The 25,782-nt window shown below is 33.6% G+C and overlaps 2 protein-coding genes across 4 annotated transcripts in view; both read left to right on the forward strand.

Annotated features, from left to right (window-relative positions):
- Window positions 1–1,644: 1,644 nt before the first annotated feature.
- LOC143196462 (odorant receptor 4) lies at window positions 1,645–13,269 on the forward strand. Of its 2 annotated transcripts, none has more exons than XM_076404146.1 (8): window positions 1,645–1,831; window positions 5,980–6,256; window positions 6,326–6,511; window positions 11,823–11,994; window positions 12,046–12,207; window positions 12,517–12,613; window positions 12,681–12,941; window positions 13,088–13,269. In XM_076404146.1, exons 2-8 carry the CDS (start codon window positions 6,013–6,015, stop codon window positions 13,133–13,135), a joined length of 1,170 nt encoding a protein of 389 aa, XP_076260261.1. In that variant the 5' UTR covers window positions 1,645–1,831; window positions 5,980–6,012; the 3' UTR covers window positions 13,136–13,269. The 2 variants fall into 2 exon arrangements, with proteins under 2 accessions (XP_076260261.1, XP_076260260.1); XM_076404145.1 differs by lacking the exon at window positions 1,645–1,831 and adding an exon at window positions 3,991–4,067.
- A 399-nt stretch (window positions 13,270–13,668) lies between these two features.
- Window positions 13,669–25,782, forward strand: part of Dhc64C (dynein heavy chain, cytoplasmic) — a 29,965-nt gene continuing 17,851 nt past the window's right edge. For both annotated transcript variants that reach the window (XM_076404148.1, XM_076404147.1), the window contains exons 1-19: window positions 13,669–14,045; window positions 14,273–14,430; window positions 14,482–14,597; window positions 14,654–14,909; window positions 14,967–15,116; window positions 16,807–17,186; window positions 17,238–17,487; window positions 17,547–17,855; window positions 17,908–18,043; window positions 19,725–20,098; window positions 22,865–23,200; window positions 23,287–23,451; window positions 23,506–23,630; window positions 23,692–23,812; window positions 23,877–23,998; window positions 24,055–24,609; window positions 24,668–24,904; window positions 24,962–25,397; window positions 25,452–25,608. In XM_076404148.1, the coding sequence (XP_076260263.1) occupies window positions 13,799–14,045; window positions 14,273–14,430; window positions 14,482–14,597; window positions 14,654–14,909; window positions 14,967–15,116; window positions 16,807–17,186; window positions 17,238–17,487; window positions 17,547–17,855; window positions 17,908–18,043; window positions 19,725–20,098; window positions 22,865–23,200; window positions 23,287–23,451; window positions 23,506–23,630; window positions 23,692–23,812; window positions 23,877–23,998; window positions 24,055–24,609; window positions 24,668–24,904; window positions 24,962–25,397; window positions 25,452–25,608 (4,630 nt within the window). In that variant the 5' untranslated portion in view covers window positions 13,669–13,798. The remainder of the gene's footprint in view (window positions 14,046–14,272; window positions 14,431–14,481; window positions 14,598–14,653; window positions 14,910–14,966; window positions 15,117–16,806; window positions 17,187–17,237; window positions 17,488–17,546; window positions 17,856–17,907; window positions 18,044–19,724; window positions 20,099–22,864; window positions 23,201–23,286; window positions 23,452–23,505; window positions 23,631–23,691; window positions 23,813–23,876; window positions 23,999–24,054; window positions 24,610–24,667; window positions 24,905–24,961; window positions 25,398–25,451; window positions 25,609–25,782) is intronic.

Consider the following 25,782-nt stretch of genomic DNA (forward strand, 5'->3'; position numbering starts at 1 on the left):
TAAAGGGTAAATTATCCAGAAAATTGCAACATTATATATTATATCCATTTAAATGTCATCGCAATTATGTTCACAATATATTAATAAATAGTTATCAAAATATACGGTGATCAAAATAATAAGTTTTAAAATAAAACAAATTTATTTTTCGAATGTAAATAACTTTTTAACCGACTTCAAAAAAAGAGGAACTTCTTTGTTCTACTCTATATATTTTTTTAATGTATGTTCGCCGATTTCTCCGACAATTATGGGCCTATTTTCAAAATTCTTTCTTTATTCGAACGAATGAGGTGGTTCTCCTTGTCGTTCCCAATGGAACCAAGATCTGATGGGGGTAAGGACTGGAAATCGAGGGAAAACCTCAAATTTCAAAGGCACGTACAAAGTTTTCACATATTTTTTATCTAAAATAATCAGATACTTGTGTTTAATGTTACTGAACTGGTGTGACGACAAATCGGAAGTAGCTCCGTGTAAAAACCATTCAGTTTGTTTTTTAAGCACTATCCATATCATATGAGATGTCGTAGAAACGTTGTAAGCAACTGTTTCTATGGTGTAATGGTTAGAACGTTAATATCACGCGCGGAGGTCGCGGGTTCGATTCCCAACAGGACAGCAACTTTCCGTTCTCGTTTGATTGAAACATTTGTCAAATCACCTAGACTAGTTAGCAGACCACAGCGCCTAAAACGTTCCTTATTTTCAATCATTGTTTCTTTATTCCTATTTTTTCTCATATATGCTGTACTTTTACTTGGGCTATGCATTGTAATATTTAATAAAATAGCTGCGAAATTTAATGAGTAAATATCTAAAACACAACTTATCATATATAATAACACAAAAAATAGAAAAATATAATATTTTTAGCAAAAAAAAGCCCGAGCCTAAACAATACAAAAATATTAATATAATTTTGTGACATATACACAAAATTAAAATACGAACAAAACAAATCTAATTTGCACTGACTTCATAGTGACCAGTTGGTAATAGTTAAAATAATATTGTAAATAGATAAATAGGTAGGTATTAAGCTAAATTGTGTGTATGTAGTAGAATATAAAACACGTAGATAGGTGAAATAAATTATTTCTTTATTTTTATTTTGTTATTACAACGACTATTATGTGCATATTTTACTATAAAAAGATTTCTTGTGTTAAAAATCTGTTTGAAAATTTTATACTTTTTAGTGACTTCCTTATTTATTTTTTGAAGTCGGTTCAATTTTTTTATTAAAAATATTTTTCATTTAATTTTATTGAGTTATTAAGTGTATACAGGCACTAATCATGGAACGCTTAAAATTGTATTTTTAACATTAATTATTTTTTATGTTTTATTTGAAGAAATTTGTTGTCGAAGCCTATCAACCACTTTTAGAAGCTTATGGTTATCATGATCATATCCCAATTGTCGGATCTGGTTTCAACCAATTTGAAAGTGGAAATTTTGACGTTAATAATAAAGAATGACCTGGCCCGACAAAAAGTTCGAACACAATGAATTGCAAGACTCGAAAAGACATTGCAAGACAAGAAATTTATGATCGTTACCTCATGTTTTGTTGTAAGTTGGAGTAAGTTTAGTCGTATAAAATATCGAATATTTATTTTATAATTTTAGAAATGAATCCCCTTCCGAAAGAAGCTATTCAAACGACGATATACTTTTATTTTTGGATCAGTTATTTGATAATTCAACAACCACTAAAATACTAGCTACTGAACACAAACCTTTTAAGAGAGGATTAAACAAAGTTCAATACACTAGGTCTTTTGGTGCAAATCAATTCAGAAATTAAATAGTGCTTGTTACCCAAGTAAGAACACATTTGTTATAGTGGCAGCAATTACATTTTTAATTTTTAATTACTTTACACCCGCTTATTACCTTAAAAAGAAATTGTTTAATTACCCGAATAAATATATTTACTCAAGATTACTTAACCAGGATAGTTTGAATTTTTTTGGGGTCTATTTAGAGCTCATGGATTCAGGAATATATATCCTTCGACTAGTATGTTTGAAAAACCATTTAAAGTGCTTTATGTCAAATATCTTTAAAATATGTAAATTTGTTTGTAAAAACTGTAAACTACATAGTGTATTTTTAGTATAAGAAAATAAAAGGACAGAACTCTAATAGATCGTATTAAATTAATAGCACTAAACAAACATGACAAAAGGAGAAGGAAGAAGAGATAATTTTGATTTGTTCAAGAGTTCATTGTTTATGTTTATGTTTATTTATATCATGTCAATTACACGTGACGTCAAAGCTGTCACGTGCCAATATTTACCAAAAAACCAGTCAAATATCTTCACAGCAAAATGTTTCTCTTACAGGTAACAGATTAATTGAAAAGTTCCTGGCCTCATACATAGATGGCGCTACTAGAATTAAATCTATATGGTTTTTAGTTAGCCCTAACCCTCAAAAGGTGCGTGTATAAATTTGACAACTGTCGGATCATTAGTTTGTGAATTATAGCATTTTGAGTGAAGCAACTTTTGTTATTGTGAAACAATGGATAAAAAGGAATTTCGCTGTTGATGAAATATTGCTTTTTGAAGGGAAAAAATACATTTGAAGCAAAAACTAAGTTTAGATGTGGTGAAATGAGCATCAAAGACGGTGAACGCAGTGGATGCCCAAAAGGGGTTGTTACCGACGAAAACATAAAAAAAAACCACCAAATGATTTTGAATGATCGTAAATTCAAACTGAATGAAATAGCAGACACTCTAAAGATATCAATTGAAAGTGTACATCATATCAATCACGAATATTTGGGTATGAGAAAGCTCTGTGCTAAGTGGGTGCCGCGCAAGTTCACTCTTGACCAAAAACAACGAGTTGATGATTCGGAGCAGTGAAGATGATTAAGCGTCATAAACCCGAGTTTTTGCGTCGATATGTGATAATGGATGAAACATGGCTCCATCTTTTCATTCCGAAATCCAATCGACAGTTATGCGAGTGGACTGCACACGATGAACCCGCTCCAAAGCGTGGAAAAACGCAACAGTCGGCTGGTAAGGTTACGGCGTCTGTATTTTGAGATGCGCATGGAATAATTTTCATTGACTACCTTGCAAAAGGAAGGACCAACAGCGGCTATTACATAGCGTTATTGGACCGTTTGAAAGGCGAAATCGCCGAAAACGGCCGCATTTGAAGAAAAATAAAGTGCTGCTTCACCAAGACAATGCACCGTGTCACAAGTCATTGAAAACGATGGCAAAAATCTCTGAATTGGGCTTCGAATTGCTTCCCAATCCACCATATTCTCCATCTCCATCTGGCCATCAGCGACTATTTCCTGTTCTCGGATCTCAAAATAATGCTCGCTGGAAAGAATATTTTCATCGAATAAAGAGTTGATCGCCGAAACTAATGCCTATTTTGAAGCAAAAGACAAATCGTACTACAAAAATGGTATCGAAAAGTTGGGGGGTCGCTATAGTCAGTGTATAATCCGTGAAGGGCATTATGTCGAATAAAAAAACTAATTTTGACAAAAAAACGTGTTTTACTATGGTAGACCGGGAACTTTTCAATTGACCTGTTACCTATAATGGAGATTTAAATTGATCAATCAAATTACTTGAATGATGTTGGGCAAAGGAACACATTTCCCCAGAGAGCCCTATTGAGTTTTCCCTCTATTACTCTTTAATAAAGTATTACGGGACATATGATAGAATCAGAAAAATATAGTGCAACTGCTAAAAATGAATTAAACTGGTTATATGAATTTTTCTCACTTTTTAAAGTGAAAACATGATCAGAATTCATATAAGCGCCAATTACAACAATATTCTACAATATATAAAAGGCCCCCATTTTTAATTTATAGTTCTTATAATTCTACGTTTTATCGAGAAACCATATTGTAGATTTTAAAACCTTCATTTTAACAAAATTACGTATGTATTAACATCATCAATAAGACTTGAAATTATAGGGAGTTTACATTATAAAATGGATAACCAATGAGCTTATAACTTCAATTGATTCAATATTTTATCCATGTTGTTAACATGGCAGTATTTGTAAGTATTCAAATAATTTTATAAAGCTAAATATAAAACTAAATCCGAAATAAAGTTTTAATAGAAAGTAATTTAGTAAAAATATAAACAAAACAAATATAAAGTTTTAATATTAATTATAATTTACTAAAAATTGCCATTTATACATTTTCAGAATTTTTACTTTAAATATGTTCAAAGTAACCTCTGTTAACAACAATAGACCTAATATATAATAAACATTACTTAATTTAAAATCTTTTAAATGTTTCGACATATCAGCTATCATGATATAACATTATTCCATTGTATTTTGCTGTATCCACTTTCAACATATCACTTAACAGTTATTCTTTTCTGATTTTCTATTATATTCTGTTAGATGTATGACATGTATTAGTTTCTTTTGGAAAGTGTATTTCATAAGAATGGACTGAAATGTCTTGTAAAATGAAGTCAGGTTTTCTGAGTTGTCAGAATCAGATGACTTCTAGCTGAGCTGCGAGCTCTTGATTCAGTTTCCCTTCAAACTTCATCAAGTAGAGCTTCTAATTCACATCTTTAAACTTCCTAGGCTAACCTAGTGAAGATGATCCATCATTAAAAATTAAATTATCACTTCTAAAAAGCGTTTGTAACAATAATTACACGTTTTATACACAACTTCATTTTTTTATTAATTTTACATCTTAATTTACAAAAATTAATTTATTACTACTTACTATTTATTACGTACTTGCATAAATGCACAAGCAAGGCGAGTACGGGATTAATACATCAATAGGTATTTTTCAAATTAGTATAAAACCGAACTACTTAAGTTATATAAATGTTCTAAGTACTGTTTGTTAGTTATTGAGATATTAACAGTGTAGAACATATACAGGAGTGGTCCCAAGACACTACCCTATGGAACTCCAGCCAAAATAGGTTTAATTATTGAGAATACTCGTTAGCTAAATGTTTTGCGAATAATTTCAAGCTTTTTCATTGTTGATAATTGGATTTTTAAATTTCCGAGTTTCCATAACGAGTAATCGTTGTCTGTTTCCGGGCTTAATTCACTTACATATTTTTTAAAGCAACTCTGTTTATATTTTTTAATCTTTTTATTTGTCTTAATACTAATTCCATTAAATATTGTTAAATCTACAGCATTTCTGGTTCTGTACCATACTATTCTAGCTTTTAATATTTCTATTATCAATTCCTTAATATCAAGGAGGTAATTTATCCCATATTCTGATTTCTCTCTTGATATTGCGGTAGCTTGTAGCTGACCGAATATTTGAGGCTTTCTCCTCAAGGTCGTCTATACTTTTGAGTCTTACATTTAAGCTGTTTTTTCCTGTATTATAAGTCTAAATGTGCCCCAGTTAGTCACCTAGTGTCACAACTGTTAGCAATACTGGAATGTAAACAGATGATAGTTCTCACAAGCTCTCGATTTTTATTTGATTTAATGAATTACTGTCGGAGTTATGACTATCGTAGCTTGTATTTCTTCTTTTTTAATCTTTTTTGTCCTTCCCGTTTGTTTTTCAGTCCTTTTTTTACCTAATTGTGCTATAGTTTTGTCTCGTCATACGAACGGCACGATTTTAGGCAGGGCCTGTAAGTAAACAATAGCTATCTCTTTGTAATGTTTGCGTGAATACCATGATTAGACCGTCTTTAATCGTAGCACTTAAAAGCCAAAAATATTTGTTTTAATTAAAACATATTTTTAAAATTGTGTAGTGTGCTAAAGTTTTGTCGCGGATGTATGATGCCAAAAATTAGGTCTATTCTTTCTGTCACATTTTGTTTATTTTTACATACTATTGAACTATTGAACGGAATGTATATATGTTGTTTAGAAGGTGAAAAAAAATAGCCAGCAATAGACAATTTCTTCAAAATGTCTATTGAAGTATTCATTATTAATTTTCAGAACTATCCAAAAGTTGACCTATTTGGCCGTTGTATGGAATTATACTACGTAATGGGGATAATACCGTTACTTCCCGATAAAAGAACGGAGCCGAGCCTGGGATACAGGATCTACTCCTTCGCAATGTTCTACAGTGGTTGTATATTCAACATTTTGGAATTCGTCAACCTAGCACAGAGCATAATCAACGAAAATACAAGTCTAGAGTTAATTATTACCAATTATATGTTGGCGTCTTTGCATTCAGCCGGTTTATTAAAGTCTCAATTAGGCAAAAGTATGTAAAATATTTCCTAATAAGTATAACTCTAGCTTAACTTAATTAGTCAGTAGTATGAATTTTTAGGTAAGAAAGGAGCAGAATATCTACGGAAAATTATCGATTTTGAAGAGCGAGTTTATGCAAGTCGTAGCAAAAAACTGATAGACCTATACAAAAATAATAGTACAGCTTTTAGAACTATAGCTGCAGGATATTTCACTGGGGTTTTCATGGTTATCGTCTGTTATGGTTCATCATCATTATTCAGATGTAAGTTTATATTGGACAAGAGTCTTGTTCTGAAGAATCCTGGCATACGCACACAAGGATTTGGATTTGTAACCAGTTGTTGCCAGTTGTTGAAAATTATACGTACCTTTGAGGAATATAATATAAACAGAATAAATTATCTTAAATTCACAGGTTCACTGAATATTTGAGAGCCAAGTTAAAATGTGTTGGTATATTTTTCGTCCTTCTATAATATAAAAAATGTTATTTGAAGAACCTTTTATAAACATTTTTCATTTTAAAATAATTTTGAAAAGGAAAAAAGAGAAAAAAATTAATTATTTATCAATATATAAGCACTGCAACACCAAAACAAAATTATAGCTCTTGTAAATTATTCTTATACTTAAAGAGTATAATATATGTTCTAGAATTCACAAATTACCTAAAATCTCACTTGAAACTCAACTAAAATTTTGACGTAAATAAAACGTAACTAAAACGTAACGTAAAAAAAAATTGACGTAAAATCTTTCTTTAAAGTAGGGTACCCAGAAACCCAGTACCAAGAAACTAAGATTATGGCTTATATAACACACATCCTGTATTATTGACCTCCCCATAAACCTTCAGCTCCCCATAAAACGTCTGTCCTCCAAAAAAGCTCCAGGCCCAGAAGGTATAACAATAAACCATCTAAAAAATCTCACTAGCAAGCAACTATCAGAACTTGCTAACATTATCAACTCCATCCTGAGGTTAAAGCATTTCCCAAGGAACTGAGAACATGCGCTTGTCGCTGTCATTCCTAAAAAAGTCCAGTCCATCTCACTACAAGCCCATCAGCCTGATTGGTTTAGATTTTGGAGACGCACATCACATAATCCTGAACAATTTGGTTTCCGTACCAAACACTCCATCAAGCTGCCCGCGTCGCAGCAGCTATCCACCAGGCACTGATAAAAGGTCGAAAAACCGGAGCCATCTTCTTAGATGTCTCCAAAGCTTTCGATCAAGTATGGCAGCATGGTCTAATATTGAAAGCGAAACAGCTAGGTCTACCGAATGACCTAATATCCCTGATGGATTCATACTTGGACGGTGCGTCCTTTCAGGTGAGGATCGGTGACGCAATCTCTTCTCGTAAACAAATTTGCGCAGGAGGCCCGCAAGGTGCTACACTAGCCTCAGCACTATTCAACCTCTATATAACTGATTTCCCGCTCTACAAACTTTCCCACACAGCATTTTACGCAGACAATACCGCTTTCTTCACAACCGGTTACTGTCCCGACGCTATTCGCAACAGACTCCAAGTACAGCTGAAGTGATAGCGTGGTACAAATTCTGGCGGCTACAGATAAACACGAGCAAAACTCATGCTATTCTGTTCCACCGTAAGGAGTTCCGCGCCTACCGCCTCCAAATCGATAAAGTTCCTATTCCATGGCTCCAGAAAGTGTCATACCTCGGTCTCCAGTTCGACCGCAGATTCCAATAGTCAGCCCAAATTCAACACGCTATTTGCAAAGGAAATGGCGTGTACAGCCTACTATTTCCTCTACTCTGCAGATAAAACAAACTTCCAATCCCACAGAAAGCGACGCTGTATAAAATGCTAGTGACAACTTGAACTACTGCGACAACTAAAAAGTCCGTGCGTTACTCAGAGCCCCATGGTTTATGAGGAACCGTTTGTGAAAAATCTCATAAACATGCTCAGTATGAGGTTCTCCATAGGAACCTTAGAACATGACATCTTGATAAAATCCCTACCCGTCCACAAACCCCGGTAGTAAACAAACTACGACAGTTCCAGTCGTAATCCAGGGTCTCTGTCGACCGCAAAACAACCATTCCCCAAACCTGAAGCGACATTAGCCGAAGACCATTTGGTTCTGGCTGGTCAATCAAGTAAATAAAAACAATTATTGACCTCATTTATCCATGCATCAACACTTGTAGCATCACCTTTATATTTTGTAGCTGTGCAATTCAATTGTATTGCTTGCTGAATATTATATAAATCTTCATGAATCAATAAATCTAGACATTTCAAATTGCTAATTGCCAATATAGTATCCATTCATATATTTATCTAACTCACAGCTCTCGCCTTTTGATACAGTCTTATGAATTTTTGAGCGATTACGCTCAAATTTAGAAGTTCAGATGTTTTTACCAAAATAGGAACGTCCAACTTAAAAAACTTTCAAGTAAGCCAAACTTCAATGTTTCTTGTTCAATTTTAATGCTGTGATTTGACTGTATGATCAACGAGCTGTGATTTTAATAAGACCACATAAAGGATATCGAGTCATATTTATCATTATATTAGTCATATTGATAATTTTTATTATTATTTTCGGTTAATTACATGTTTCATACTTAAAAAACAGAGTTTTCCTGAAATACTGGCTATTTATAAGGTTTCAATTAGATATTTACAGACACACAAAGTTATGATACAGTTTGCTAATCAATTTAAAGCTTTCTGATAAACCATATTTTTTGTTTTGTTTTGTGGTAAGTAAATAAACAAAGATGACGGTTTTCTGACTCGCCAACACTCGACGTATAATTGTCCATGCGCGAAACAGGGAAACTCCAAGTTGATTGCGCAAACTTCCAACGACTGGCCTTGAGATTTATTTATGGTCATCCCAAAGGCCAGACGTACTGGAAATTGTAAACGTTTAAAATCGAATGCGCGGGATCAAGATATTCCTTCCTTTGTATTTTCCCTTTATGATTTGCCTAAATGACGTTATTCATCATCTTTTTCGCAGTCTTGTTCCATTGCACAGTCGAGGTTGATTAATGTTACGCAGCATGATGACAACTGATCCTACTTTTAACTTCAAATTGTGAGGTGGTAATCCAGGCAATTCCAGTGAATTTAAAAACTCCGTGGGATAGTTGACTACGTCGTCCTGGTTCATAAAGGTGTCGACTGACTTTAAGGAAACCAACTGTCCCGGAAGATAATTCTGAATGGTCGTATTGAGATCCTCGACAATCTCGAATCCTCGACTTGCTTCCTCCTGACCATTTTCTAAATGGACTACCAAGTGGACTACTGTAGGGTATCTTTCATGGGTCACAAATGAAAAGACATGCCAAAGTGCTTCGTTGCAACTTACATAGCGACCCATCTGGTACTGTGATATTTCGTCATTTGCATTGGTTACAGCGAAGACGGTCATATCACTACCTCTGTTTACATATTTACATATATACTTTATCGACTTCACAGAGTTACAATGTTCTACATTGATGTGAGTCTCAAGAACTTTGGATAATATTGGTGAGTATGGCACGATCCAACGATTGTCTACATCAACGTTTTGTCTTCTTACCTTCACAACTACCGATCGCCCATTGTCCGTAACTGATCGTCGACGATACAATGGGTATTCATAATTTCCCATTATGGTTTCAGCAATCAGGTCTCTTGGGTATCGCTCGGAATACTTGCCGTCAACCGTACAGGGTGAATTGTAGTTGAAAACTCAGCGCAAGGTTCATGTATCATATGTTTGGTAACTACTGCATGCAATTTTGTGTCAACTATGGGAAAGTGGGCATGAAATTGTCCTGTATAATATGTATAGCACCAAATGATGTAATCTGGAAACAGCTGTTATATTTCTGAATGTTGGCCAAGAAGTGCTTAGAATCATTTCCAATCCCAGAAAATAAAGAGCGTAAAGGATCTGGCGGTGGGACTAATTGTGGCAATTTTACTTTGCCTCCAGCACAACATAATCCAGTAGATTCACCACTATATTTAACGCCTTGCAATATTTACAAATTATTGTTATTTCCCCAATTGTTACCGATTTGTCGGCACAATAATCTATTGCCAGATCATAGTGGAATGCAGCTCGTTCCAGGATCACACGAGCACTGTGTCTGCGAAATCGCTCAATTTCATTATGTCGTGCTCGTTGTTGTTGTGTTGTTGATATGCACGAACTCGTTGCATTCTAAGCCTGTATATTTCATTGTCACTCTCTAAAGAACGCAATTCTGACATAGCAATACGACTATTGTCTTGATCTGTTTTTCTCTGGTCATCAGTGCTGTTAGCACGTGAGGTAGCTCTTCGTACATTTGATTGACTGCGACGACCTAAGTTAGGTCGTCTTCTCCTTGGGATCGTAAATTGTAATTAATCAAAGTGAGAAAAGTTCTCGCGCACTTAGCGTTAAAGTGTCACTATCACAAACAACAAAAAAAAGAGCACTATCACAAAAGATCACCGAAGTTAAAAAATTTCTCCCGCACGTAGATTGTCGGATTCGATCCTCGACATCAAAAAAAACCAAATTATTGTTTTTGTTTAATTTCGAGTATAGATTTTACTTTCACATGGTTAACTATGCCTAAAATGTAGTGAATTTGGTAAGGAATTGAATTCAATTTTTGAAATTAAAATAAAAATTGAATGACACCTGGATGGAATGTCTTCATATGTCTGTTCAGATTAAAAGTGTTATAATAGCTTTTTGGATAATACTCACAAATCGATTGTTTCTACATTATTGCCTACCATTTATAATCAAAATATGAATAGTACAAGAACAAATAAATTATAAAGAACAAAATTCTTAACCTTACAAAACAAAGCTACTACATACAAGTAACATGGTCAAACTTAAAATGTTTGTTGTAGTTCGTTGGATTATACCTCTGGATTGCTTGTAAATGGCAACGTCGCAAAATCAGGCGGAAATTACCGAATACCGGTTGGGATTCTCCAAAAATAGCCATTACTATAAATTGGTGTCTACAGTCGACAAATTTGAAAAATCAAAAAATAATAAAACAGGAATCTACCCAGGACCTCCGGCCTGGACACAAAAATTTAACGTTGGGGGATTGTCAGTTCTTGTACATTATACGTATATTTGAAAAACATAATATACATGGAATATATTATATATTCACAAATTATCCTAAAATCTACCTTGAAATACAAGTTAGAAGTTTCATCTTCTATAATATATTAGGCTTATAAATTAGTTTTAAAGAATTTGAAGCTTTATTATGAAAAATCGGTACAATATATTTTACTCAAAGTATTGTCGATCGATAGCCGCTACTTATTCCCATCATTCAGGAAATTTACGAATTTTCGAAAGAACAATGTATTTTTTGAGGAAATTTTCCAGTCCTTATACACTAAAATATTACCCTGATATCATTAATAGTATTGTAATTCTAATATGAAAACATAAGCATAAAATATATTAAGAAGTAGAATTATATTATTTCAATTCTATTTTAATCAAAGAAAACATAAATATTAAAAAACTAAACATTTCTGATTTACTTTTTGTTACAGCGCAAGAATTCCTGCTAATAGGAAACGTAAGTTATGAGATTAAACAATTGCCTATTCCTATATGGTCGCCCTTTAACCAATATACTCACTACTTGTTGTCGTATTCTTGGTCTTTAACCATCGGTACTCAACTGGCATTCTACTTTGTAGCTGGAGATCTGATTTGTTTTGGGTATGTCGGCTGCTAATAATTAAAACAAATTCGAAATGTGATTATTTTTAGTTACTCGGTATTTGCATTATGTAAACTGGAAATGTTGAAGCATTTTATTGGCGATTTCTTCAATCAGGCTAAAGTAATTCAACAAAATTTGAAATGCGATGAAACGGAATCGTATAGAATTCTACAACGAGAGTGTATTATCATGCATCAAGAAATAATTAGGTACATATAATTTGTTTATTTAAACTTTAGTGCTCAGATTTATTAATTATTTTAAAAAACCTACATATAAAATATATATCAATTTTATAAAATAATCCAAAACCATTTCAAGATATTAGATATATACATACAATATTTGATAGCAATCTAAGATATAAGTATATATATGTTATCATATACCTCCCCTGTGAATATATTAGAACTACCTAAAAAACACTAAAATCAATGACCTTTTTCTTATATTACATTTTATAATAATCGTATATTGTTTTTTTATAAGTATATATTGTAATTAAATTATTTTTCTAGTTACATAGATGATTTAAACTCGCAAATAAAATACCTAATGCTCATGGATTTTTTACCGGGTTCAATACAAATGGCAGCCTTAATGTACCAGCTAATGGTAGGTAAACTAAAATTTTCCAGTTTACAAATTCAAATGATTTCTACTATCTCTCACTTCTTCCTAGAACAATCTCAACATAGTTCAGATGGTTCTCATTGGCGAATTTGTATTGACTTTAACCGCTCGGTTTTTTATATATTGTGTGAACGCTAATAAAATAAATGAAGAAAGTCAATTGATAGGAACAATTTGGTACCAAATCGACTGGACTGTACTACCCAACGACGTGAAAAGGAATATTATAATTTGCATAACGAGAAGTCAGAAACCGCTTTCTATAACCGTTGGCGATTTTCAGGAAATTTCATTAGTAACATTTGTATCAGTAAGTGATAAAATTAAAATGGATACTAATAAAAATATGCTTATTTTAAATTAATTGTTATCATCTATTAAAATTAATTAAATTTTTATTTTTTACTTATACTACTTATTATAATTAATTAAATTTTTAACATTCTTATTTTCTAGATCATGAAAGGTGCTTATACGTATATGATGTTTCTGACAACATTTTAACACATTTAACTTATATACATGTTATAAATAATACATGGCAACTGTAAAACCACATAACAATTAGATATTTTCGAATTATAACACCGAATAGTAATCAAACACTGTTTCACGTTATATTTTGCCCCATAATAAATAGAAGCATATAAAATTTGTTTTTATTAATATACTGTAATACAGTACTTTAAATTTCTAATAAAAACATAACTATTTAATATACTGATACACAAATTGGTTAAATGAATTGAAAACTATACAAACACATTAACGCAATTAATAAATTAATAGATCAAATAAAACCGTATATATTGGGTTGCATAGAGATAAAAAATTATTTAATATAATAATAAAAAAATGTAAATTAAAATGTAGAAAATATATAACCATTATTAAGGGATTCGTAATATTATTTATCTGATATAGTATATTTAACTAACAAATTAACTAAAATCAATTCTAACTTCAATCAAAACGGGCGTGATGTGTCATGTCTCAGCGCCACCTTTCGAGTTAAGTTGAAAAGTTTTGTAATTTTTTTACATTGTTTTTTTATAATTGAAGTCGTTCGGATGTACGTAGTGTCTATCCGTTCAATAAGTTTTTTACCGTTATTCGTGATCTAATGTTTCGTGATTTGTAAAGATAGTGCTGTGTTAACTGTTAGCAATGGGCGATTCTTTAGAGGGGACTGAGAACCCCCCTGAACCGCAAAACATTGCCCTAGTTGATTTTACTGCGTTTTCAAATTACATTCTCAAAGCGGCCACAGTTCTTCTGCCGGAAGATGATTCGCAGGCCGAACCGAAAAATTTGGTTGCTGCTTTGGACGACAAGACCAATCAAGAATGTATCCGAAAATTTATCGGCGATCCCCAAGTAACAACGCTTTTTATTCAAAGAAATTCTTCAAAAGGTAAGTATGACTCATTTACAGGTGAGCTAATAGGTGGGTCTATTATTATTTTCGTCGTATGATTTTGTTTTCCTTGGTCAAATTATAAAAATCAATATCACTACTGCATTTAGTTGTGCAATGTCATAATATAGAAAGAAAAGAAATGTCAGTAGATTAATAATACGAATAATTTAAATTAAGTTTATTGTTTATGTCAATAATTGATAAATTTTATTTTCCTCTAGATGATGATTCAGATCAACCGCCAGAGGGTGAAGAAGAAAAGGAGCCAGTGGTTTATTATGTTAGCAATGTTGTTCATTATTCAAGTTCGAAAATGTCAAGTTTAGTATGTATTAAAAGAGGAACTGTTGTTGAAGCTGATAAAAGTATCAGAGCACAGGTATTAAATTTTATTTATGTTAATTTTTGCACTTTAAAAATGTAATTTTAGGTACGAATGTTAAACTTTAGTGATGGTTCACCATATGAAATTCTTCATGATTATGTCAGCAAAAGTGTTGCACCATTTTTCAAGTCTTATGTAAAGGAATCAGGAAGAGCTGACAGGTATACACAAGAAATAAGTTGAAATTCTTAATTATCAGTTAACTAATATTTTATAGAGATGGTGATAAAATGGCACCTTCTGTTGAAAAAACTATTGATGAACTTGAAATGGGGCTCATGCATTTGCAACAAAATATTGACATTCCTGAAATCACCCTACAAGTACACCCCTATGTAGCATCATTTATAAAACAATGTGCTGATGAAGGTAGAAAACCAAAAGCATCTGATTTCAGTGATAAAGTTGAAGATTCTAACTTTCTGAATCAACTACAACATGGTGTCAACCGTTGGATCAAAGAAATTCGCAAAGTTAGCCAATTGTATTATAATTATTTAATTTTTATTAATATCCAATATTTTACATAGGTAACTAAATTAGATAGGGACCCTTCTTCAGGTACAGCCCTGCAAGAAATTAGCTTCTGGTTAAACTTGGAAAGGGCACTTCATAGAATTCAAGATAAACGTGAAAGTTTGGAGGTCTCTCTTACACTTGATATATTAAAACATGGAAAGGTAAGATATATGCTATTTGTTTGTCATTACATTTTCTTCACTAGTAATAAATATCAATTGAGTTATAATATTATCAAATGAATCTTGCAAGCATCTAAGAAGAGTTTTATATAAATTTTGAATTTTACAAAATCTTTTTGATCAGTTGGGTATTAAATTATTGGATTAATACATAACATATTAATGATTTAAACTTTTAAACAGCACTTCCATGTCACGTTTTAACTATTTTTTAACGTTATTATCATATGCTATGTTCAATGGGTTTTTTGTTTCGTAAGAAAATAACTATTTTCGGGTTTAAAATATATCGCAGATCGAACAAAGCTTTGTGGGTGCAAAGAATTTATAGAAACGGTAATTCGGCGAATGTTTATTGTCAAGTTTAAAGAAATCTGTACAATATTGGAAAGCAATCTGGACGGCCAAGGCCATCAATAAATAGCAAGAAACAGTAGAAAGTGTTAACCAATATATTCGTGAAGATCCGAACCTTTCAATTCGGGGTCGTGAAGTTATTTAAACGTCTCCCTTAGTGCAATAAATAAAGCCCCAAAAGACCAGTCAAATGCTTGATTTACTAACTAAGCAATGGAGCATATTAATTGTTTTAAATAAAAAAATCTCACTCAAACTAAATTTGCAAATAGACTAAATGTTACAACTTGTAAATATACTTTAATTCTATATTTACGATTCTTTTCGAATCTTTGTTAGAGGCTTTGTTGTTCTAACATTTTAATATATACCGTGAAAAAGTAATAGGTAAAAAATGAGCGCAATTTATGGATAATTCCGAATAATACTTCAGTTATCATATCGCCAATCGATGGGTTAGATCAAATAAACTCTAGATAAAAAATGTGATCCTAAAACATCGCTTGCGGTTTTAATCGACGATCTGATAGTTATTCAAAAAATAAAACCAGGAACCTAATTAGTATATCAAGCACAAAACTTATTGAACAACCTTATTATCACGGGACATTTGTTTTTAATTGCATAATTTCACCTTTTTCTTCCTACTTCTTATCCCTTATAGTGTTCTAATTTTTCTTTTTTTTTTGTGGAGTGGGTTCTTAGTTATTTGTTGTTCAAATGTAAAGTTTTTATTAAACTTCTTTTACAACTATTCACTTTGTATATACATCGTAAGCTTAAGGCATGTTTTCTTTTAATTAAAAGTAATAAAATGAGTTTAAGTAGTTCTATAGTTGCTATTATTTTTAATTAGTAGAATTAATCACTAGCAATATTTCATTTTTTTGAATAAAATTGATTTTTTATTTTGTGTGTTTGATTTCCCCAGAAACTTTATATTTTGCACGATAAAATGGTTTATGCTCATCAGCTTATACACATTATCCTTTATTGTGTGCTTATATCCTGTTTTGTTGTAAATTCTGCCTTTGATTTTATGGTCTCAAAAAAAGTTCAAAGTCAAAGACCATCGTAAATATACCTATATATTTATTATTCCCAAATCTCACCCGCTTTACTACTATTAATTTATCATGTTTGTTTTTCAAATCAACATTTTCTTCATTAACATGGGTGTTAGTAATCACAGGTTACTAATTATTTTGAAACAAAACAACAAACTAATAAATTCTGGTTAATTTATTTCTTGTGTAACACATATCAGATTTATATTACATTTGGTATAATACGTATATTTTTATATCATTAGCGTTTCCATGCTACGGTATCGTTTGATAACGACACCGGTCTTAAACAAGCCATTGCCACAGTAAACGACTATAACCCTCTAATGAAAGACTTCCCAATCAACGACCTGCTCTCCGCTACCGAACTAGAAAGAATCCAGAGCGCCGTTCTTCTCATTTTTGCCCACGTTCGGAAAGTCCGCAACACCAAATACCCAGTGAACCGTTGTCTTCGTCTGATGGAGGCCATATCCCGTGATCTAGGGGCCCAATTGTTAAAGGTTCTCGGTACGAGGAGGTTGATGCATATACCTTTCGACGAGTTCGAGAAGGTGATGACCCTTTGCAATGACGTATTCAAAATTTGGGATGAAGAATATGAAAAGTTACAAGGGTTGCTTAGGTTGGTTGAAAAGTTGTAATTGATCGTATATATTCACATCGTTAATCGTAGAGATATCATGAAGAAGAAGCGAGATGGAAACTTGAAAATGGTATGGCGCATCAATGCGGAGCACAAGAAACTTCAAAGCCGCTTGGAGGAGATGCACACGTTTCGCCGCCAACATGAACAACTCCGAACCGTTATCGTTCGCGTTCTGAGACCGTCTATTAGAGAAGCCGCAGTTCAACTTGAGGGCGAAGAATTGGAGCCTCTGAAACCTGCGTTAACTTTGGACGCTGCCGATGCTAACGCAATTGAGGTGGGTTGGCGCTGTGGTAAATCATTGAATACTTATACTATTTCTCTGGATATCATCAGGAGGTGAACTTGGCTTATGAAAATGTCAAGGAAGTGGACTGTTTGGATATCTCCAAGGAAGGACAGGACGCGTGGGCGGCGGCAGTGAAACGCTATGAAGACCGAATCAACCGTGTCGAAACTAGAATCACCGCGCATTTAAGAGACCAACTAGGCACAGCCAAAAATGCCAATGAAATGTTCCGAATCTTCTCCAGATTCAATGCGCTGTTTGTCAGGCCACACATTAGGGGTGCCATCATAGCTTATCAGACTAATTTGATACAACGGGTCAAGGATGACATCGAAGCATTGCAGGAGAAATTCAAGGTGAGTCGCTAAAAATGCGTTATCGACTCGAAATACCCACATTCCATTTTAGGTACAATATCCTCAGAGCAACAGTTCCAAAATCAGTAAAGTGCGCGATCTACCACCGGTATCCGGTTCCATAGTATGGGCCAAACAAATCGATCATCAATTAACCACTTATTTAAGAAGAGTTGAAGATGTCTTAGGTAAGTAGCGCTCAATTTATGCGAATTATGTCAGAAAAAGGCTATATTTGTTTAGTTTACTACAAAAACGGTGATTTGGCGACTGTTTCGTCGGGTTTTCGGTGTTTAATGAACTCGGCAAGCATATCTCTCACTTAAAAAAGAGTAAAGAAATCAAAATCGATAGAAAGTTCAATATGTTCATACCGATTGGAATCTTTCGATTGTGCATACCCTAAGTGCTTTAAATATTCATAAATATTGCAATGCATTTTGCACAAGTCCTAAAGATCAATTGATGCGAGAATTAAAGCGAAAATTAAAGGAGGATGGGTCAATGTTGTCTACTTCTCGAACAATACTCTGCTGGTGCCACATGACTTCACTAAATAATTCATTCTTCACTAAATCTCGTTACATTCGGCTGCAGATTTTCTGCCCCCGGGCAATATTAGTCACCTATTTTTCAAATACATTTTTATGATCTTGGTCCAGTGGTTTTGTTGTATATTGTTGGAGTTGTTCATTGTATATTCTACACAAAAAGGGATCGTATGGGTTGCAATGTTGGCACGATGTAATTATAAAAGGGTCTACATGAAAAGTGCGGCAACATAATTGACAGCTATCCTATTATTTGTGAGAAATAACTTCCCAAATTGCATATTTTACCATATTTTTTTATATCAATTTATTGAAGCTAGTATGCAACTCACAATTTAATCTAACTTAACCTACTAACAAGTAACTAGAACTAAGGTATTTTCCACCGAATCACTTAGTGTTCAAGCATTTGTAAAATCAGTAGGTTTTTTTCCGTTTGAGACCACTAATGGCATTATGCATATTTAAAAATCTGGACGCTTCCGTGTTGACGTGGTTCTGGAACCTTTAATGGGAATTGATAAATTTTTTGATCGTGTCCGTAACCATATCAATTTTTAGGTCGCGATGGAGGTCACAATCGCGTACGTACCAAGGCGCATTCACAATACACTTCAGCACCTTATTTTGGAACCTCTAAATTACTTGGATATCGGAGTTACTGACGCAGCCCCACAGCTGAATTACATAGCTTCACACTCGTCTCAGTATTTGCTGATAAGTAGATAGCTTGGAGTTTTGGCCAAGCAACCAACACATTTTTTTGAATTTGATTTTGAGTTCATCGCGTTACTTTTTTATATGTTTCTTTAATCTGAACCTGACATCCAGGGTCATGCCAAGGTGTTTTGCTGTGTTGGCATATGGAATTTACATGCTGTTAATAAAGACACGTTGAGGCGTGATCCTCATTTTGTGAATTCAATGTGTCTACATTTTGCTTCATTTAAGTTGATTCACCATTTTTAGTCCAGATAGCAACTTTATAATGATAGCTTTCTAAGAGAAAATTGGAGTTTCTAGGTTGAGCTCTGTACAGTCTCTGCTATTGCTAATTTTGCTTTTCATCAGTAAGAATAGCAGTTGTGCTATATAATGTTGTGGGGAGATCACTGATGTAAAGGAGATAAAGCACTGGCCACAAAGAACTTCCTTGGGCATGCCAGCCCTTATTGGTTTGAGATTAGAGTATGTTCCTTCATGTTTAACACGGAAGTGTCGATTAATCAAATAAGATTTGAATAGCATAATAAAAATTCTTAGGGATAAGTGACTTTTTTTCTTCTATTTCTTTCTTCTATTTCTAATTATATTTCAGGAAAAGAATGGGAGAACCACATTGAAGGCAAAGTACTGAAAACAAACGGCGACATTTTCCGATCTAAACTGAACACCGAAGCCATTTTTGAAGAGTGGGCACGAAATGTACAAGAACGTCAGCTGAACGTATCAGGTCGTATTTTCACCATCGACGCGGTGAGAGCGAAAAATGGCCGCGGTAACGTACTGAAGTTGCGTATAAACTTTCTGCCGGAAATCATTACTTTAGCCAAGGAAGTGCGTAATATGAAGTGTCTGGGATTCAGGGTACCGTTGGCTATTGTTAATAAAGCCCACCAAGCCAACCAGTTATACCCTTATGCTATCTCCCTCATCGAGAACGTTCGTACCTACGAGATGACATTAGAGAAGGTGAGTCCGAACCAGAGAGTGAATTATTTGAATTTTGGACATTTCGGAATGATTTAGAACCAATAGGGTTGTTTATTTTTAATTAATTAATATAAAATGAAGCATTAAGGTATTAAGATCGGATTAGATGTTAAGAGATTATATTAAAAATCAATCAAGGGGTTCCATGCATGAATAATTTATGACAACATATACAGAAAATGGACAAAATAATATAAAATCTGACATGTACACAATATTTATTTATTAATCAGGTGTCGAGCGACCATTTGCTTTTAAAACAACTGCAATTTTTTAGATTGCAGAGAATAGATTTGTAGTGTCTGAATAGTTTTGTAGCAAAAAATCCGCCAATTACTTCAATGATGTTGGAAATGGAAATCTACTTCTCACTCTCTGCTCTAAAACTCTTTCTTCCCATAACAATTCAATTATGTTGAGGTATGGCGATGGTTCTGGCCAGGGAAGATGTTTGATTATATCCTGATACTTCTCAACCCTCCTTTTTGGGTGTGTGTGTGTACTGGCGCATTATCACCTTGGTATATGGCACTGTTTGACAACAATATGCGTGTCGTAATAAAAACTCCATCATTGAGGACGTCAAGATATCCACTCACATTAATGCAGCCACTGTTGTGAATGAGAGAACTAAGTGAATACCACGATATTGGCGCCCAAGTCATAACGGAACCTCCCCATACTTGATTATAGCAAGGATACAGTCCAGATCGTAAACCTGGCCATTTATATGAAACAATATAAACGATGGTTCATCTGATCATACTACATTCTTCATGAGTATTGAGTTCTCCTGTGATTTTGCCGCAGCAGTTTTATATTGTCTACTTACAATCCTCTTTAATTAGGCAGTTAATTGTAAGTTTCGCCTACCATTCCTCTTCGCCGATGATGTTTTACAGTGTTTTTTATATGCTGTCATTACCGTGGATACTGTCGCTCGTGAAACGTTAAACAATATCTGGGAGATCACACATTTCACCGCTCACTTATTTTAACCGTCGTAGAACAAAGCGTATAAATACTGAAATATAAACTCAGCATTATTTACACCATAGCCGTTTTGCCAACATGCAACAAGATGTATTATATTGCATGATGTCCATATTATTTTGTCTATCTCCTGTATATGGGTTATAAAAAGAAAGTTAGGATTGGATGTAAATAGGGTGGATAGATATGGCTGAGTATGGAAGATAAATGAATTAACAGAAGGAAAATTATAAAGGATGTTGTTATGTAGAAATTAAATTACAGCATTAAATTACATGTGTTCAAAAAATAACAAGAATTTTGATGTTGCGCAAGGCTGTGTTATATATTTTTAGTCATGTTGGTTGTTTACTTTTTAAACAGCTATTGAAAGAATAAAACGCATTTTGGTACTGTTTTCTTTTTTCCTCGATGCTATCCCTAATGTAGATTGGAAGAAAAGTTAAATAAGTACATTATAACTAATAGAGACTATTTTAAAGGGGTAATATTAATGGAGATGAATACATAATTTTTTTATACAAAATAAAATTACCCATTATTTTATGAACCCATCTCGTATAAAGTAACACAACTTGTGTAAAACTGCAAGAAAGTTAACTTGTTAAGAATTCTGAAAAATCTGTAACAATTGAAAATATGTATGTAGCCCCTTATAAATTGATAAACATTAGGTGTGTAGAAAATAAATCCACGTTTTTAACATATCATATTTCATCAAATAAGGGCGCAATCGTTCAAAAGGCCCTTAGATCAGTTTTAGCTTTAACCCCTTTGAGACTAAACTCTTTATTCGTTAAAAAGGTAAAGAAAATATCACATGGAGAAATATCTGGATTTTATGACGGATTTCAGTTTTCTCTTTAAAAATATTCTGTTATCATAAAGTAGTGGTTTGACAATCGGCATAATAGATATGTGAATTATTGGCTTTCCCGCCTGGTAAAAAGTTTATGTGTGAACTACTCTTAAACTGTTTAATTTTTTCAGTCGTCCAGAGTTTCCTTTTCGGATTGGTTTCGGTAGATTTTAGAGAGAATTATCGCAATTATTCAATTTATCATCGCAATAATTCAGTCAATAAGTAGATCGATTTGAGACTTAGTAAGAGTTCAGAATTATGCATTTTGTTATCTTATAGCGGATATACTAAAATGTATGCCAAGCACAATTTCTGAAGAGATTAAATTAAACAACCATTATCTAAAACAATATTTTTATTTAGTTGTCAGTAGTACGCAAACTATAGCGCCTCCTACAGATATATGCTCATCATCACAGCAACAAGAGACAATTTAATAAACATGGATTAGTTTTTCACGCACCTAATAATCATAAAACCAAACAAGAAAAGTGATTGTACGCGGCCAGGAATTAATTATGTTTATTTTGGATAACACAGCTAACTCAAAGGATCCAAAGTCACCAACACGGTGTGGTTAAGGTAGATCAGCCAGCGACCATTTTACTTCTTCTACTTCTTGATGTTTAGGCATGAACGTGGATATATTTGCATGAGCCCTTGTTTATTTTAGGATTTAATTTTGAACGGCCGCTTTATTATGTTCCCCGATAATCCGGATAAAGATGTATATTGCTGCAGTAGTACCAAACTACTTGTTCATTAATTACCCTTTTTACTGTTGCCCCCTTGTTGCTAAAAAAATTATATTCGCAATTTTGCTTTAAAATTGCATGTATATATGATGCACAATTTTTATTTACCAACTTTAATGATAAATTTTTGTCTAGATTGAGGACAAAGCTAGTATTATACCTCTTGTCGCCGGAATGAGGAAGGAGGTCCAGGCGTTAATTCAAGAAGGCGCCAGCTTGATCTGGGAAAGCTATAAACTGGATCCGTATGTACAGAAGTTTTCCGAGAAGATCGTCAGTTTCCAAGAACGTGTAGAGGAGTTAGTAATAATTGGGGAACAGTTAGAGGTCGATGTACGATCATTGGAGACTTGTCCTTATTCAGCGAACACCTTTGCTGATATATTATCAAAAATTCAACATGCTGTAGACGGTTTATCTTTGAAGCAATACTCGAACTTACATATTTGGGTTAGCAGATTAGATGAAGAGGTCAGTTTTCAAATGGCTTCAATAATGTCTATACATTATTTACTTTACTCATGATATTAATACAATTGCTCTTTGTTTGAATTTAGGTTCAAAAAAATTTAGCCAGGCGATTACAGGCCGGCATTCAAGCTTGGACAGATGCTTTGTTGGGAACCAAACGGGATGTAGACCATGCCATGGATACTGATGCTCCAGCACAACCCACTCATAAACCAGGTGGCGACCCTCATATTCAAACGATGATACATGAAGTAATAGCTTGGAAACATAGTATTAACTTTCTACTTATATTCAATTTCTTATAGGTGAGAATCACTAATCAAACTATGTATCTATATCCAAGTATCGAAGAAGCTCGATTCCAAATCATGCAACAGTTATTTGCTTGGGAAGCAATTGTTACTTCCCAAGTCAGATTACAAAGTAGCCGGTATGTATCCATTTATATATTTAGTTATTTATTTTAATTTTTTTATTTTTTATCTACGTAGATATCAAGTTGGTATTGATACTCCAATAATTGAAACCTACCGAAATATTCTGACTAAACTTCCAGGTGGTTCTCAACCACTAAATAACGCGTATAATGCGATTTCTGGAAAAATTAAAGAAGTAAGTTTGGATTAATAATTAACCTAAATTTTTTGAATAAAACTTAACATATCCGTTATTTAAGGTTCAAAATTATGTCAATCAATGGTTAACTTATCAGTCGTTATGGGATCTTCAATCAGATACACTATATGGTCAATTAGGTGAAGATATTAGTAAATGGATGCGTTGTCTTAACGATATTAAGTACTGTTAAAACTTTATAAGATTCTTACATCGGATAATTTTTAATTTTTTTTTAGGACAACACGATCGACATTCGATACTTCAGACACTCGCCGTGAATTTGGACCTATTGTCATTGATTTTGCTAAGGTACAAAGCAAAGTGTCCCTTAAATATGACTCCTGGCACAAAGAGACTCTCAGCAAGTTTGGAGCTCTGCTCAGTAATGAAATGACTGGTTTCCATGCTAATGTATCTAAATCCAGATCCGATTTGGAGTTACAAAGTATTGAGGCTGCTAGCACCTCAGATGCTGTTACTTTTATAACTTATGTTCAGCAACTGAAAAAGAACATGAAACAATGGGAGAAGCAAGTAGAGGTTTATAAAGAGGGTCAGAGAATCTTAGAACGTCAGCGTTTCCAATTTCCAACAAACTGGTTACACGTGGAAAACTTAGAGGGTGAATGGGGAGCATTCAATGAAATAATTAAACGCAAGGATTCCTCTATACAAACACAGGTGTCTAGCCTTCAACTAAAGATCATTTCCGAAAATAAGGCGGTAGAAAATCGAACTGTAGATTTTCTGGGAGACTGGGAAAGAAACAAACCAGTTGAAGGGCGTCTCAGGTATGCATCTTTATAAATTTCTAGCATATTATTAACATTTATGATGATAATCCCATAGGCCCGATGAAGCCTTATCTCAACTACAACTATTTGAGAGTAAATTCAGCCGTCTTAAAGAAGAACGTGACAATGTAGCCAAAGCTCAGGAAGCACTCGAACTACAGGAGCCAGCTGGCTCAAGTGTAATCAAAGATAAGATGCAAGTAGTCTATGAAGAATTGCAAGACTTAAAAGGAGTATGGTCCGAGTTGTCCAAGATATGGCAACAGATTGATGAAACTCGAGAAAAACCATGGTATGTAAACCATCGTTTACTTTATTTTTGATACTACTAAATTATAATCCATTATAGGTTATCAGTTCAACCACGGAAATTACGTCAACAACTTGACGCTATGTCGACACAACTTAAAGAACTTCCAGCTCGCTTACGACAGTATGCCTCATACGAATATGTTAAAAAGATGCTCCAGACTTACACCAAAGTGAATATGATGATAGTCGAGCTGAAATCTGATGCTCTCAAAGAGCGTCACTGGAAACAGCTGATGAAACAACTTCGCGTCAACTGGGTACTTAGCGATCTCACTCTCGGTCAAGTGTGGGATGTAAATCTACAGAAAAACGAATCAATTGTAAAGGACATCATACTAATTGCGCAAGGAGAAATGGCGTTGGAAGAGTTCTTGAAACAAGTACGAGAATCTTGGCAGACGTATGAATTAGATCTCATTAATTATCAAAATAAATGCAAATTGATACGAGGTTGGGATGATCTTTTCAATAAGGTATCTTATTAGTTTCTAACTCTGAGGGCTTTTCATGATACTGTCTGATTTTAGGTCAAAGAACATATTAATTCAGTAGCTGCAATGAAATTGTCGCCATATTATAAGGTATTTGAAGAGGAAACTGTAACGTGGGAGGAAAAATTGAACCGGATAAATGCATTGTTTGATGTCTGGATTGACGTTCAAAGACGATGGGTCTACCTAGAAGGTAAGTTAAAAGTTAACAATCCATTATTGTTATATACATGATTAGATGACATCCGCCCTCATTTTCCTGTGAAAACGGCCCGATTAGTCTTAATTATATTTTATAAAAAGTTGTTACCAGTCTGGTACCATTACATATTTTTTAATCTAGCCGAAATAATAGACATTCATCGAC

The sequence above is a fragment of the Rhynchophorus ferrugineus genome, unplaced genomic scaffold (genome assembly GCF_030347505.1).
Source record: "Rhynchophorus ferrugineus isolate W39M unplaced genomic scaffold, kcgeb_rfMv2 rfM4, whole genome shotgun sequence".
Lineage (NCBI taxonomy): Eukaryota > Metazoa > Arthropoda > Insecta > Coleoptera > Curculionidae > Rhynchophorus > Rhynchophorus ferrugineus.